This window comes from Eublepharis macularius, chromosome 8, assembly GCF_028583425.1.
Source record: "Eublepharis macularius isolate TG4126 chromosome 8, MPM_Emac_v1.0, whole genome shotgun sequence".
Lineage (NCBI taxonomy): Eukaryota > Metazoa > Chordata > Lepidosauria > Squamata > Eublepharidae > Eublepharis > Eublepharis macularius.
Window position 1 is genome coordinate 43,241,701 of NC_072797.1, and position 17,582 is coordinate 43,259,282.

Below are 17,582 nucleotides of genomic sequence, written 5' to 3' on the forward strand. Positions count from 1 at the left end.
ATATAAATAAATTATAAAAAAGCATATACATTCATCTACTTTAGAGATTTAAGTCCTTGTTTCTTAGTTTGTTTTCTGATGTATGCTATATATTCTATTTAATGATTTTGAAAGTTACAGTTAACAAGTTACACAATACAACTGCAGATCCTTTGTACCCTCTTTTGTGTACATAAAAATAATGAAACCAACTGAACAGCCATATTGTGTTCTTTCTAAAGTCGCTAAAAATGAGAAATTAACTCATTTCATAGGACTATAAATAGATCTTATCCAAATGGCAAGCAGAATATTGCCTGAGAATCTAAAGAGCTATTATAAAAAGGGCAGAGAACAGCTAAACAGTCCAAGATAAAAGAGAAATGCAAAGAAAAGGTGACTGATTTTCAAAAGATTGTCAAACAGTTACATTTATTAGAGGTTATCTACATTTTTGAAAGGTTTGATATGAAATAACTGGATGCCAGCTGACAAATAATCTCTTTGATCTGGCTGTCCTCTCCTGAGAAGTCCACATGACAAGAGCCATAAGCCAACAACATCTAGACCTGTACTCATCTGGCATTTTGTTTTATTTCAGTTTTGCCCTCAGTGTCCTTAAATAAATCTATGCCTATCTCCCACATATATGGAAAAGGACAGGGTTTTCTCCCCTTTAATAAATGCTTAACTTCTTTAATTGCACCTGAATGTCAATATGGGTCCAAAACAAACAGGAATCCTTTGGCATCTTAAAAGTTTTTATTCTATCATCAACTTTTCTGGATTACAGCTTCCTTTTGCAATAACAAAGCTTATAACAGACTAAAAGCCAGTTAGTTTTTAAAAGAGCCAGAAGATTCCCATTTATTTTTGCTGCAACAACTAACGTGGAATATAGGTGCAGACAACTTAATTTTCCGGGGGTGGGGGTGGGAATAGGATACACATTTTGGGATTCAATTATGAAGTCACCTGGCTCTTTAATTATGAATAGAGAAGGGCACAAACAGAAAAAAAACCCGAACACGATGTTCATTGTCATCCACGAACAGGGATTCACGAACATTGACGGACATGACATGTTCATAAACATGTTCGTAGTTGGAGGTTCATGAGAGTCAGAACAGCCCGCTTGGGACTTAGTTGAACCTGAGCCAGGGAAAGGAGAGTCCATGGGTCTCCCCCTTTCATATCATTTTCTCTTCACAGTGGCAAAAACTGGACTGTCTGCTGGAAGCTACTTTGAGGTGTTACAAACTGACCTTCCCTATGTCCAATACTCACCAAATCTGCAGGGGGCATACTCCTCACTGTCCTATGAAGACCCCCCAAGTTTCAGAGAGATCGAACCCTGGGAAAGCCAAGATCCATGGATCCCTCCCTTTCCTGTCATTTTCTTTTCACAGTGGAAAAAACTGGACTGTCTGCTGGAAGCTACTTTGAGGGGTTACAAGCCAGAAGGAAAGCCAGAAGGAGTTCAGACAGAGTTCAGATAGTCCATGCCTATGTTGCCAGGGGAATTGACTGAAAGGCACCAGACTGTCTAGCTTTACGAATGGCTGACAAATGCCACGGAGAGGGCTTGGAACGAACACATGTTCACCGGGAACAGGGCCTCATGAACAGCTTGCTCGCGAACAGCGGATTGGGCTGTCCGTGGCTTTTTTTTGTACGTATTGCTGTTCGTGCTCATCTCTAATTATGAAGTCGCCAAGTTTAAGATCTTCTAAAAATAATCACATATGAAATGAGCAACAATTTAGGTTTGTGGATACAATCATGTGAATGTGTCACAAAAAGTACTCAGGGAAACAGAAGAGAAGGAATAGGAAGAACACTGTCAATATTTCTGTTCAGATCAATCAATATTAATCTTGTACTCCTTTAATAAGGTCAAGTTGGGTGTGTGCAAACTCCTGGCTAGACTCTATAAAGGTGACAGCAGTGTACCTAAAATGCATATCTCTTGAAAAAAATGTTACTCTAGATACACCCTTACCACAATCTAAGGGCTGGTTCTGACCTCTAAAACCCTACACAATCTGAATCCTGCTTACTTTGAAGGCCTATTTTCTCCCACATTTCTTTTCCGGCATGAAAAGAATCTCAGAAGGTTCAGTTAAGATTCCCTATTCTTTGGAGTCATGGTGGATGCCTGTACCATCTACAATCTTCTTGGTAATGGTTCCCAGTTAGGAAATATGTTGACCAGACACATCTTTCACAGAATAGTTTTCTTCTGGAGGCAACTTTGCCAGGACTGAATTAGTTTCTGATGTGCTTTTAATGGACAAAATATTTATTTTATTCTTGTATTAGATTTTTAACATTGTATTTTAATACAAATTAGAATGCTGCATATGATATACTGTGATATTAATTCCAAAGGAGTAGCCATGTTAGGCTTGCATCAAAAATTAACAGGAGTCTTATGACAACTTTAAGATTAATGTTTTTTTTATTCCAGTGGATGTTTTTGTGGACTAGAATTCACCTAAACAGACAAATATAGCAGGTCCTCACTAGGCAGAAATAGAGAGGATAGAGACAGTGAACCTTGACTAATATATATGAAAAAAAATTAATCCTGATGTTTACATTTTTATAACCTCATTTGTGTGTCTGCCTAGAGAACACCCACCACATGAATCTGACAAAATGAGCAGTTGCCTGTCAATATGCTAGAATAAAAAAACTTTTTAATCTTTAAGATGTCAATGTGACTAGAGTCTTTATCATGGTTTATTTTATGGTTAACTGCTTTGTTATTAAGTGTAATATAAATCTACAAAATAATGTTGTAGATGACAAGTCTCTCAATAAATGTCACATTAGATTCCTATGCAGTGAATGTTTAAAAACAAACCTCTTGGTCAGTGAAGATCTCAATAAAGTTCTGGAATGAGAAAGATCCTGATTGGAGAATAAGCTCGCCTGTATTTTCAAAGCTTTGCCCAGTTAGTACCAGGAGCTTGTGCCTTGCTGCATCTGTGATCATTAAACGCACCTGTAGTAAAAGACAAACACAATATATTGTCCAAAACGTCCTGCTTTCTGTAGCGACAATGGTTCACTTCTCTTTAGACTTAAATATAAAATATCAAGAATTCAAAGAACAAATAATAAATTAATGGTCTTGTGTGTTATTTACTCAAGATGCAAACTTGGCAGGGGGGGGGGGGTCATAAAAATGATAAGCAGATTGAACCTGTTCTGATTCTTGGGTTGTTACCTCAATCTAAGACCCTTGGTTGTTGTTTCTAGTGCTTTAATCCTAATGGAGTCAGAGAGATTTCAAAAAGGACTAAGGTTTGAAATAGCTTTCACTGCTAGTGCAATCCCCCCCGTGTTCTCCCATTGTTTCTCAAGAAAACCTAAGAAAATTGAGACACAAGTAAAAGCAGTGATTCTTTTGTCAGACTTGAGCTATTTTCAGGGTTGAATAGAGCATAATTGAATTCTCTCAAAATATTTTCTCATGGCCAAGTCTTCTAGTTTTTAAAATTTTTTACATGTTGACAGTCAAACAACAAATTGCTCTAACCAATTCTCTCGTCATGAAAAAACAGCATTGACCTGAATTTTTACTTGAGGCCTCACCATTCCTTGCAGGTCGAAGGTATGGTACAGCAGAACATCTCATAATCGGAAGTAAATCCCATGTTGGTTTGATGCTAATTGTGTTGGGATGTAAAACTGTAACACTATCCTTGGTGAGTCAAGTCCATTTACTGTAGGTCTATTTCAGAAGACTACACTGAGAAGTGCATTCAGTCAGCAGCCTGATGAATGTCAATTAAATTTCATCTGTTTTAATTGCATTAAACCCATTAAAGAATTGAATTCTCTTGCTTTATTGTTTCCTGTGTTTGGTGACAAAGGTCTGGGAAGTCTGCCAGATTCTGGGACAAAGCTATTAGATTTTTCAGTAGAAAGAAAGAAAAGACTTGCTGTTTATCACTGCTATATGATTGCTGCATTATATTCTTGCATATTGTTTCTTTAATGATAACCACAGCTGATATATAATGATAGACACTAGAGGAAATGCAAAAGTAAATAACTTTCTAAATGCTTACTTTCAGAACTTCTATCTATTTAAAAAGTGGAATATCCCAATGCCGATATCCTGTGTGCTTAGGTGGTCTTTATGAGACCACCTGCTTTGGCAGGAAAATGGTAGTAGTTAGAATCAACACTCAGTACTCCTTCCAAAAAAGTTCCATGTGAGGGTTGGGTGTGTGTGACCCTTACAATAAATCTGTGCCACCAATGACTGTGCCACCAATGACTTTGCCACCAAAGACTGTGGCAAAGTCATTGACTGGAAAGTTAGCAGGAAAGGGAACATCAGCTTTGCTTTCTTGGGACCTTGATGAGATTTTCTGGGCTCTTATTATCTAATAAAACAGAATGGAAAATTGTGTATGTATGTATGCATGCATGCATGCATGTATGTATATACACACTCACTGTTCATATATACAATTAATTAGAAAGGGGGATTAATTTAGTGTACTGGATATCATCTTTGTAATTATATTGTTGGTTCATGTCAAACTACAGATTATAATCTTGTTACTGTGTTGTCCAGTTTGTTGGAATTGAATCCTCTTTTGCAAGCAGAGTGAATTGTAAGAATCTTGGTGAACTGCACGAGATTGAACTTGGCTTACCACAAAGGTTTGCAAGCAGTTGTTTAATTGAACTCAAAGAGACTATCAGTTACATGTTTCTGCTTTTGTTTTCTCTTCATTTATTTATTACATTTCTAAGATACCTTTCCATCCAATTTAAAGTTATGAAGTCATAGAACAATAAAAAGATTAAAAGCACACATAAATATATTAAAAACAATTAAAAACAATTGTGAATGAGAGGCAGGGTCAATGAGAATTTGTGAAGGAACACCAGACAAAACAGCAAAGTCTTCTCCTGCTGGTGGAAGATAATGACAGAAGGGAACAGAAGAATCTCCCTGGGGAGGGAATTCCATAATCTTGGTGCCATGACTGAAAAGGGCTCCCACTTGGTTAGCCTCAAATGGTAGGAGCACCCAAAGCAGGCCCTCTGAAGATGACCATAGTGGCCAGGTAGGTTCATATGGGAGTAGGTAGCCCTTAAGGTATGCTGCCTCAAGCTGTACAAGGCTTTAAAGGCCAATACCAAACCTTGAACTGGGCCTGAAAGAAAATTGGGATCCAGAGGAGATGGACCAAGAATGGAGTGATATGGTCCCTATGACCCACTTGCAGGGGGCAGGGCTTAGAGAAAAGGAGTGGTTCATTCAATTTATTGCAGAGGAAAAGAAGGAAGACAAAAGAATAAAATTTCCCTACTCCTTCCTCTCATCAATTACAATTATGCTTTCTGATCTTATCCTGAAAGCTACTTTCAGTCCCACAGTGTGGGAGAAAAATGGGCTAAAATATTTTAATATAAATGCCTAGCAGGTTCTAATTTAATACATACTAGACAACTGACAAATGATAAATGTAAGCATGGGTGTGGTGTTTGATATGCTTTAAATGTGTATACAAGAGTTATACTTGTAAATATGGAAGCTTTCTTCTTCTAATTTCCATTTGCCTATGAGTATAGGAGAATATCAACATCAACAGATAGTACCCAGTAGAATAGTCTACAGACCCTGTCCTATCCAAGGCATCTCTCTGAGCCAATTCTTACAATATAGTACAGTATCCAATACCTGAGTAAAAGAGCCCTCCTGAATAATTCAGTTTTGCATAGTTTGCAGAATGCCAGGAGAGTGTGAGCTTTTCTGACCTGCTCTGGCAAGCCATTCCATAAGGTAGGGACTACCATAGAGAAAGTGTGTGTATTGGCAGCTCTTGATTTTGACCAAGTGCTGAAGGTATCTTCCCTGTTCAGATGAGTGATGCTGCCATGGCTGAACTTATGAGGAGAGGCAGTCCTGCAGATATAAAGGGCCAAACAAAGAGTTTCACAATACAAAGGATAACAAAGAAGATTACAATCACGAACACTTACTAAATGTCAAGTCAAAAGTACATTTAAACATTTAATAAACTGTTTCCAACAAAACTGTGTCTAATTCACTTGTGGAAAACAACTGGACGACCTATATAGTCACAATTATTTCCTGAGCTCCACTCATCGGCTGTGTAACAACTTTCAGCAACTTTGGACTATGAATTGAGTTTTGATAAGGAACTGTACATAAATGGATGAAAACTGAACTTTTATCTTTCCAGTTTGCTATTGTGGTTTGTGACATTGGTGGGACTACTGCAATATTCCTTTATTTATTATATTTATGAAATCTGTATGTAAATAGGATTAAGCACTAGCACTTTATGGAGCAAATTTACATAGAAGGAATTTAATATAGGAATGGATTGTTAACAAATAATATTGCTTGTAAGTTGCTTGTTTACCCCTTGTGGTTAAATGCTTGTTTTCCACACATGAATTAGACACAGTTTTGTTGGATACAGTTTATTAAATGTTTAAATGTACTTATGATTTGACGTTTAGTAAGTGTTCATGATTGTAATCTTCTTTGATATAAAGGGCCAAGGCATGAAGGGCTTTGTACGTGATATCTAAAACCTTGAACTGAGCCCAGTAACTGATAGGTAGCCAGTGGAGTGACTGCAGAATGGGAGTAATATGCATGCTCTGCCTAGCTCCTGAGCATAAATGAGCTGCAGCATTCTGTACCAGTCTTTGAGTTGACTTTGACTATGCAGAGTGCATTTCAGTTGTCTAGTCTTGATATTACCGTGGCATGAATCCAGGTGGCCAGAAAGGTAAGAGGTCATCCTCCGGACTAGTCTGAGATGGGAGAAGGCCTTTTTTTGCAGCTGCATTTACTTGTTTCTCTAGCAACAGAGCTGGATTCAGTATATCCCCTAGGCTCTTAACTAACCCCACCAAACATGGGAAGCGCAGTACCCTTCAAGATCTTTGCCTTCCCAACCATCCTCACTTCTGTCTTGTCTAGGTTCAGTTTGAGTTTCTTCCCTTTCAGCTATCTGACCACAACTTTCAAGCAGCGACTCAGGACCTCTACTGCATCACCAGGGGGTTGGATAACAAGATACAGAGCTGATACATCTGCATACTGATGCCATTTAATTCCATAGCTGTGAATGACTTTTCCTAAAGACTTTATATAGAGGCATGAGAAGTAGCTCATAGAATTTCTCTTTCAGCTGTGTACAGCCACAGCAGACATTTAAAGCTGGGTTGCCACATTTCCTGGTTTCTCTTGATATTTAAAAGTGACATAAAAAAATCAAGCTTCCCCCATCTCCCACCACCAAAGGTGGGAATAAATAAGCCACTGTTTCTTTCATTTTTCAGATTCAGATAGGAAAGGCTCATTAGTGGGCCACTGAAAATTTGAAATGGTAAGTATTTATGAACAGCTTCTCCTAGCTTCTCCGAAATGAAGTTCTGGCTCATTTTTATATCCCTTTGTGTTATGTATTCAATGACACATTTCTGGACAATTTTACCTCAGTGCTGACAGCTTCATCTGAAGGGTTAATCAGAACTACAGTTTCTAAGACATCACTTCGGTGGTGAAGGATTTTCTGACCTGCAATATATAAAAAATAATAATAATAAACTGTAGGGCTTGCAATTTATTTATTACCTTTAGATACGACCTCCCCAAGAGGGAACTTTCCTCAAGAGGGAGCTTTTCCCAAGAGTCTCAGTCCTGTACCATGTTGATTTCCTGTCATTCCTTCATGTTTCAATGTTATGGGAAGAGTCTGAAAATAACATTGTTTTATTTTAATCCACATATCAGGTAAGTGCCCAAACCTTAGTATGTCTTCTTTTTTTCCTTTTTCAAAATGATGTTCATGAGCCCATGCACTAGTAACAGCCCCTCTTCCCAAAAACAAGCCTTTGACTTTTTCTTTTTTTTAATGGTATTTGGCACCATTCTAACTGCTGCTTCTTCTGAAAACAGCAGTGATATTAATTACCACTTGTGTTGTGATTCTGAAGAAAATATCATCCAACACTAGGACTGCATTCAGACATCAAGATAAACGGTGGTTTTATTAATTATGATGTGTGAAAGTACAGAGTTCTACAACCTGGGATTGTTAGTTTGCATTTTACCAGGATTTCAGACAGAACCTAGCTAGTTTTGTTAACCACAGGTTGTAGTTAGGGTTACAAGCCCACCGGTGGGAGCAGGGGATACCCCACTCACAGCCCCACCTCCCTGCCATCTCCCCCCTGGCTGGTGGTGCGAGGAGGCATGGGAATGCGGCTGGAGACTCCGGAGGGCACAGCGTGATCCAGAATGCTTCCGCAACACACCTGAAATGACATCACTCCCAGCATGACGTAGAAGAGACAAGTTGCAACTGTGGCTGAGTCAATAAAAATCAGCCCCAAGAACTAAATTTGGGGCCAATTTTGACTGAATGAGCTTCTGGCGCAACCTGCCACTTCCATGTTGCTCTAGGAATGATGTCATCCCCAGTACTATGTTGGAATATTTCAGATTTTGCACGAGAAGTAGAATTCCACCAGCATGTCCCCCCAATTGACTCCTTTCCCCCACTTTCAGCCCCGGGGGGCCTGGCAATCTTAGTTGCAGTAATTTTGGTTTGCTATAACATCTGAGTTCACAAATCACTGTTCCTTGTGGACAATATAACGAAAATGTCATCCCTGTTGGGAAGAAGGGGAGAGAGGGAAAGTGGCCAAACTGAGTTTAGATACAAACCAGGATTAGTTTCTTATGTCTAGTACAATTTGTTGTACCAACCATGGGTACAAAATACATTTTATTATGTATTTGGGGTTTAATGATAACTCTCTTTGTTTCAGTTCTTATGGTACATCCTAAGTGGTTATATGCTTCAAATGGCCATTGAAGTGACTGTCTTAAATACTTCACAAACTAATGTCCAGTTCTACGCATTAAAATGTGACTTATTTATGTCCTTGCTCTATAGCTCCCTTTACTTCTGCCTTCAAGGTCTGAATCTATAATAGCTTTTATACCATTATCTCACGTAGCCATTTAGAGCAAATTTCCACTATACCATCAAAAAGTTTTTGTGCAAGTTCCGTAACTGCCACCCCATTTTATATTCTTTTACTTGCTTATTTACAACATTTATATTCCATCTCTCCGTCCATTCAGGGGCACCAAGGTGTCAATCAAGCGTAGGTAGGGGGTCTCAGATGCTTCACTAATGAGTTAGGGATCACAGAATTCACCACTATGTTGCCTTACATATTATCTGTTGCTTTAAATTTGTACTCCAATATACTACCTGTGCTTCATGTTGTCTAATGTCAGTCCTAGAATTGATTATGTTCTGTTTCAGCAATTCTTCAACTCTGTATTGGATTCTTGCTAATGCTATGTCTTTTTAAACTTTATTTATGCTATGTCATTGTCTACGGAAATGTCCTTGACACTGTATGGAAATGTCCTTGACACTGTATGGAATTGTCTTTGATACTGATTGCACTAATCTCACACTATGTAATCCATCTTGAGTCTCAGTGAGAAAGGCGGACTATAAATGATATTAAATAAATAAATAAATAAGACCATAAAATGCATTATAAAAATATTAAAACCAAAAATAAAGCGCATTTACAAAAACACAAAGCCAGCAACAAAAACATAGGGCAGGAAGGATGGTTATTGAGTGAATAGCAGACAAAACAAAGTCTTCACCTACTAGCAGAAGTGAGAAGAGGACAAATATCCTTGGGGAGGTCATTCCATAATTTCAGAGCCACAACTGAGAAAACTCTCAGGCTGCCACTTATGCCACCTCAGAAGGTGGGGACACACAAGTAGGGTCTCAGGAGATAATCACAATGGTCAGGTAAGTTCACATGAGAGTAGATTGTCTTTAAGGTATGCTGCTCCCAACCCATATAGGGCGCCTTAAATTAGGCCCAGAAATAAATTAGGACCCAGTGGAGATGGACCGATACATGGTTCCTATGACCCAATCCAGTCAGCAATGTGGCTGTAACATTCTGCACAGAGTTTCTGAACACTTTTAATTGGTAGCCACATAGAGAGCATTGCACTAGTCTAATGCAGATGTTACCAGGGCATTGGCCACAGTGGCCAGCTCTTTCCTGTCCAGGAAAGGCCACAGCTGGAAAACCAGTTGAAGCTAGTAAAAGGAACTCCTGGGCAAGCAAAATGGTCACAGTGGGCCACCAAGCAGTCCTCCTCCTGGCTCTCAATAGGTATCTGATGACCTGAAACAGCTCTGTTGGTCTACATTGTGCACACACAATGCTAGTGGAAAACTATTGTTTCTTTGCTGCCACTGCCATGGAGTAGGCTTTGAAATGAGCTTTAGCCCATGTCTTACTGGATTCCTCCACTGTTGTCTCTAGATCTCTCCCTTGTTTTTTCATCAAGGTGTGTGTTCTAACCCCTGAGAGAAGGCACCTAGGAGCGATCATATCAACTATCAACGGCATTTCCCCATTCCAGAGGTCATCCAGGGCATCGACAGGAGCACTGGCCATCAGAAAGCTATTTCACAACTGAGCTGGATATTCTTAATGAGCATAAATTCAGCTTACATGCCATAGTCACCTGCTAGAGTCAAAGGTCAGTTCACAAAGTTAAAAAGTACAAGGCATTTCATAGTGAATTACTTCCTACATTTTGGCATCTCTTGGTGGGGGGTGGATTTATTTTTGAAAGTGGAATCATATGTTATGCCCATCTGCATCAAATTTAGGATAATGCTAAAATGTGGAATGTAATCAGTTATCTTTATTGACCTCTTATTATGTAGTACTTGTTACCTCATGCAGAAGATGCCAATTATCAACTGAAATGCCCTTTTTACTCAGGAGTTAATTTCTGCAGGTCAGGTTTTGACACTTTAGCAGGATGTCTAGTGACCCTTTCCAATGCTATCGATTTCATGTTGTCCTTTCTCTACAGATCACTCATTATGTAGACAAGGTCATTCATTTTGTTTAAAGTTTACATACTGACTTCATAAATAAAGGCCAGGGCAAAATAAGCGTAAGTGCCTCTGACTTTTATTTCCACAATGGCGGTCATTGACATGCCCTTTGTGTACTTAATGCTGCTGATAACATCCCCTGATCAGTCAACTGAGATACCAGCCTGAGTTTTCAATGGCACTGGATACTAATTCTCTCTGCCCTGATTAAAATCTTAAGGAAATGTTCATGGGAATTCTTGATAGAATTTTTCCAGAAAAAAAAAGATCTTTGAAAGATTCTCCTTGTTAAAAATAATAGCGATATTATATTATGTATAATATGTTATGCATAATATTTATTATGTTATGCGTAATATTTTGATAGTATATTTATTTACTATAGACACTGCACCTTAAGAGGCTTAGAGCCAGCATAGTCCTGCAAGTCAGTATGTTGTAGCAGTTAGATTCAGAATGGAATCTGGGATCCAGGTACAAATCCCTGCTCTGCCATGAAAGCTTGGTGGGCGACCTTAGGCCAGTCATACACTCTCAGCTCAACCTACGCCATAGGGCGGTAAGCCGTTTTGGGTCCCAACTGGGAAGGCAGGGTATAAAGTAAGCAAGTAAGTAAATCTGTAAGTAAGTATGTAAATAAGTAAAGTAATGAACATTCTATTTTCAACTGGAAAATGGAATTATCAGCCAGTTGTGTTTAGTTTATATTTGGTTCACATAGCCCCTTGCCTTGACAAAATGTTTCTCTATGATACAAAAAGGTTTTGAAAGAAAGATTCCAGCATCTTCTCAGATTTTAAAGGAAAAAATAATGACACAGACGTGGTGGTGGTGGTGACTAGAATACAGAATGCAGTGTTCTGTTTTAGAAACCACATCTTGACCTTCTTATTTAACTTTTTATGCAGATAAGTAACTACCTCGGAATTGATGTTACTGTTAGTGACAGCAAACAAAGTTATACTTACATAACTCCTACAGGATCATAGATTATATTTTTCATATTGTACCAATGAAAATAGATCACTTTATGGGGCCTGGACTGTCTCACACCTAATGTATGAAACGGAGATCTCAACTTGGAATGGAAAGAAAAACAAAAAATTATTTCAGATTATAATGGAGTCATAATGTTCATGTAATAATATCAGTCATTCAAATTCTATGTTTTAGATGGCTGATTGTGGACACACACAGTGGTTTGTAGACTGTGAACAGAGAGTCCCCATACTGCAGTTTCAGAGCTTTCAGCTAAAGAATTAGCAGGGGAAATAACAGTTAAGACAGGAAGCTCTCTCTTCCCTCGTATCCCCATGGTTTAAACACACAGTCTTTCCAATGCTTCAGTCCCCTATGAAATAAAAACAGAAAAGCCAGACTTTATTGTATGCCAAACAAGATAACCTAAGGAGAGCATTTAGGCAGAGCATCAATGGAAAAATAACACAAAGCACTGATCAGCATAAGAAGTACATCAAAACAATGACCCATGCAGCACAGTAGTCTGTCTCCAAAAACAGCTGTACACATAACAAAATTACTCAGATTAAAAAGAAATGCAAATAAATGGCCTCATTTTTATAAATTAATACAAAATAGAAGGTAAGCGGAGATAGCCATGGCCTTGGAAGGACAATGTTCATGTTAATAAAGCAAACAAGATGACATAGGGGAAGCTGTGGTATGAGATAGAGCACAATTATGGAGTACATTTCATTTAATTTCACTCTAATCATCACACAAGTTAAATAAAAATACAACCACTTGGAATGTCTGCTGATTCCCTGGTAAAGAGCTTTGTAATGACAAGATCAATTAAATGCTGTCCAGCAGCACAGAAACAAATGATGGAAGAGCTAATCAAATGTCTATGCAAAGTTTAAAGAGCTCCTGAACGGGACAAAATCAAGGCAAGCCAGTTTAACTTGGAGGAAGATTGAAGGTGAATTCCAATTCTGTATTCAGTTCTTATGTTTAATTTCTTGTCCTTGTGTTACAGATTAGTGACTATGTTAAACAATAGCTAGATAAACATCATATTAAGTCAAGTGCTGCTTGTTTCCTAGTATATAATATGGATTATATCATTCAGCCATTTGGCTTGAACAGTAATTTCTCTAACTCTGTCCAGTCTCACTCCTGGCATAGAATTGTTCATATTGTTTTACATCAATAGCTATGCTGATCTCATAGCTATGCCGAATCGCAGGGCTTTTTTTGAGGGGGAATGTGCCGGAACACCGTTCTGGAAGCTCTAGAATCTGCCCACATGATTCCTTCCTCCTTCAGCCCCGTGGGCTCTGCAGAGGAGGCTAAGCTGCTTTGAGTTCATTCTGCTTTCTTGAGTGAGAGAGAGAGAGAGAGAGAGCAAGAAAGCGAGCGAGCGCAAGCAGATGCTGCTCGGGCTTGGCGCTGACTCTGCAGAGGAGGTTTAGCTACTTTGAGTTCATTCTGCTTTTTTCCATTCCTCTGTGTGTGTGTGTGTGTGTGTGTGTGTGTGTGTGTGTGTGTGTGTGTGTGAGAGAGAGAGAGAGAGAGAGAGAGAGAGAGAGAGAGAGAGAGAGAGAGAGAGAGAGAGAGAGATGGGGCCTGGCATGAGCTCTCCAGAGGAGGTTTAGCTGCTTTGAGTTCATTCTGCTTTCATTTCATTCACGGGTTTCTGTGTATGTGTGTGTTGTTTAAGTGCATTCTGTTTTATTTTCATTGGGTGAGTGGATGGGTGGGGCTGTATGCATATGTGTGCTGCTTCGAGTTCATTTTAGGGTGTGTGTGTGTGCTGCTTTGAGTTCATTCTGCTTTCTTTTCATGGGGGTGGGTGGGACTGTGCATGTGTGTGTGTGTGTGTGTGTGTGTGTGTGTGTGTGTTGCTTTCATTCTTTTGTTGACTGAAGTTGACATTGGTCTGATTCCCACAGCTTTTGAATGCAGATTGGTTCTGTGTCAGTTAAATATATTAGTTATGGTTATTTGTATTAGTTGAAATATCAGTTATGGTTATTCCAGTTTTATGCTAGGAATGGATAGCTGTGTCCAAGTCACAGAAGGCTTTCATCAATATATTAATCTGCATATAGGTGTTCTTATGTCTTAATAGCTGTAACTCAAATGGTTCTTCCCACCCTCAGCTGATTAACATCACTGAAATTGCAGTGGACATATGGGTGTTAAGGAAGTTTTTATGAATATTGTTTGTCTGGGACATTGGAATATTTATGACCATTTCACAATGTACAACAGCTTAGCCATTGGTAGAGTTGGCAGGCAACAAAAAAAAAGCCATTTTAAATGAAGTATAAATCTAATGCAGCTAGAGTATCTAATTTTGAATTGTTCCAATAAAGCAAAACCCTCTATTCGTTAGATTAGGAATTTCAGACTCTGTGGAATTTTGAGAAAGAATTTGAAAAGAAATTTCTACGCAGGCAGAGGGAATCTGTTAGAATTTAGATTCATGAGATGGGTTTTGGATTTTTAAGAGGACCCCTCCTCTGGAAGGAGGAAGTGAAGTCATCATGCATTTCTGGGAGCACACATGTGATAATAGAGTTCCACCACCTCTTTTCCCAGAAAAAAAGCCCTGCAGAATAGCATAATTAGAAAGTAAAATAGAAACGACGAGTGGAAGCCTCAAGGACTTTCAGGGGGATACCTCATTTCCCTCTCCCTCACTAGTTCTTCTTTCCCTTCCCTGAAAAACCTGATGGCCTCATCTCTTTGCCTACTTCCTTCTCTCTTTCTCACACACCAGCCAACCTACCTTCATCTTCCCCCTGCCTCAGCGATATATATTATTTTTTTACTCCATTTATACCCCACCTATTTCCAAAGTGGAGACCTAAAGCAGCTCACATCATTTTCCTGGCCTCCATTTCATCCTCACAGCAATAACTCTGAGGTAGGCTAGGCTGAGAGGCTGTGACTAGCCAGCAAGCTTCCACAGCAGAGCGGGGAATGGATTTGAACCTGGATCTTCCAGATTCTAGTTTGAAACTCTAACCACTGTACCACACTGGCTTTTGTGGGGTGGTTACCATTGAACAGTAGCAAGTAGTCAGGCCTGGTAAGCCATGCAAGTTGTGTGGTATCAATTAGCTTGGTAGTTGCTGCCAGACCTGGCTCTGATGAAGTCCTCCCTCATAGGCCAAATTAGCCCTGGAAAGGGCTTTGACCCCCCCCCACACACAAACTTTTTACTGTCAGAAAATAAGGCATGAAGACTGTCAGCACTACAACACCATGGATGACATTAATTTGTTAAAGCAACAACACTGCTTCCATATGGGGGCGGGGTTAACCCCAGAGTATTGGAGGGAGTTAGATTTGAGATTTTTCTGTATACCTGGTGCTTTTCTCTGGTTTGTAGAAAGATCTGGATTTAAATACCTACAGATTTGGCCATGCTGAAAATTAGATGTAGCAGGAGCCCGCAAAAATTGCAGCAGGGGAGATTTCAGGGAGCCATGCCCGATCTTGGCGCAGCTCATTTCTGAGGTGCCCAGGTTCTCCCAGTCTCAGGACAGTTTGTTCCTACCATGGCCAGCCTCAGCATTGCTTGTTTTGACAGCACCCAAACTCTCCCAGCATCAAGTCAGATTGTTGCCACCACCACCAGTCTCAGTACCACTTGTTGCTGAGACACTCAGGCTCCCTCAGTTTCAGGGCAGGTTGCTGCTGCTACATCCAGCCTTGGCACGGTTCACAACTGTGCTATTTGGCCAGGTAAAGGCCTGCCCTTCCTGCCCCCATGTCTACTGAGAACAGTTCACGTGTTTGCATAGTAAATTATTCTAGGGTGGGTTTTTGTTTGTTTTTTTATAACACTCAACCCCACCTTTTTATGCTTTCAGATTTTTCTGCAAACCTGGGAGGTATTCCAAGTTTGGAGAAAAATCTCCCTTGTGTCAAAGTGCTCTCAAACCACAGGTTTGAGTATCCACTGGGGGTGGGGGGCACTTGGCTATTAGTATATAAGATATAATACTTATAGCTATAGAGGGCAGACTAAAAATCTAATATAATAAATAAATAATAAAATAATCAACTGAAGAAATGGATATGTAAAAGTAGAGATTATTAATTTAAGGTATAACACAATCTCCAACATTATTTACCCAAAACTTCTTAAAAATTAAGTGTAAAATCAAGTTTAAGTTATAAGAAGAAATGCATACATAAATGAACTCCTCTAAGCTGGCTGGTAAAATATCATGTACATGATTCCCTAAAAATGTGGTACTAGTTGGTTCCTGTATATTGGATTTAAAGTATTTTTCCAGTTCTGCCTTTATAAATTTGAACAAAGCTGTCCAAAACCATTCTTGTAAAAATCCAGAAACAAAAACCAGAACAAAATTTGCAGGAAATTAATTCCATTGATCTAGGTCATGTAGTGATCCAGGTCATACCTAATAACAATCTTCCTTCCTTCCAGGATCTTTACAATGTAATTTAAAGCAAAACAAACAAACAAAATCCAACTGATTATTCTTTGCACCTCAACATTATACCTTATTAGTGCAATTCAGATCTTGAGTTCACACTTTCAGGTTAAGAATAAATGCCTGGGAATAGATAATTGGAATGAAGACACTGATGCTCCTTTAAGAGTAAGTATGTGGGCCAGCCTTGCATAAGATGTGATTATTGCATATCATGCTGTGTTAAGAAGGCTTTATTTGAATTTTAAGGAAAAGGTGAGAGTGGCTTGATATTTGCTACTAAATTTAATAGGTGGATAGCTGTCATCTTCCAACAGGGGCTGTGCCTGCCTCGTGAAACGATTTCTGCTGGGGATTGCTATAATTACTCCCTATCTACTTGAATACTTGGGGGGGGGGTGTCGTTTGAACAGTTCCAGGCCATTTTCAGTGAAAGAGGGTCTAGTAAACTGCATGCCTTAAATCAAGTTTTGTGCACCTAATGCTGTTGATTAACAGAATAATTGTATCAGCTTTTCTCCCTAGATATTGATTTGTTTCATCGTTTACCAACTTTATGTGACATTTAATTTGCTGTCAAACTACTGCCATTAATCAAGTACAGGCACAGGGCTGACCTTTTGTCCCCACTATTTACCACCAGGGACCAACTTTTCCCCACAACTGTCATATATCTCACAGCTCAAAATGCTTTTCCTCTTTTGTTTTAATGTGTGAATGGCAAAATAAAAACCACCCAACAAAGCCCACTATATGGTTATGACAGCAGCTTTTATATCACTTCCGAATGCTGATTCTTGCAAAATTAATTAATTGCTCAAGAAAAAAAATCTGTTCTACTGAAATTAGCAGAGATTTAAGGAGCGCTCAGCTTTGTGATAAAAATCATTTATGGGTTAATTAATCAACTTATTTTTTAACAAAACAAGCACTGAAAGTACTCACAGACCAGAACTGGGGATTTGTCTTGCTATTTCTTATTATTTGTTTAGAAAATTTCTATGCCACCTATTTAGAGATATCACAGGCTGCTTAAGTTGGAAGAAGACTTCTTAGACTGGAAGAAGGCTTCAAACTTTGCACAGTGGAGTGGGAAGATGGGGCAGGATGCACCTCAGTATCTCCAGGAAGACTAGAGGTTGGATCCTGTCTAAATCCTGTGCATGGCAACACGACCCCTCTT

At 39.1% G+C, this 17,582-nt stretch overlaps 1 protein-coding gene across 1 annotated transcript in view; it reads right to left on the reverse strand.

The window, feature by feature from the left end:
• Positions 1–17,582, reverse strand: part of MAP1B (microtubule associated protein 1B) — a 103,266-nt gene that overhangs the window by 15,084 nt on the left and 70,600 nt on the right. The window contains exons 3-4 of the mRNA XM_054986759.1: positions 7,488–7,570; positions 2,849–2,989 (exon numbers count right to left, since the gene is read on the reverse strand). Of these exons, the coding sequence (XP_054842734.1) occupies positions 2,849–2,989; positions 7,488–7,570 (224 nt within the window). The remainder of the gene's footprint in view (positions 1–2,848; positions 2,990–7,487; positions 7,571–17,582) is intronic.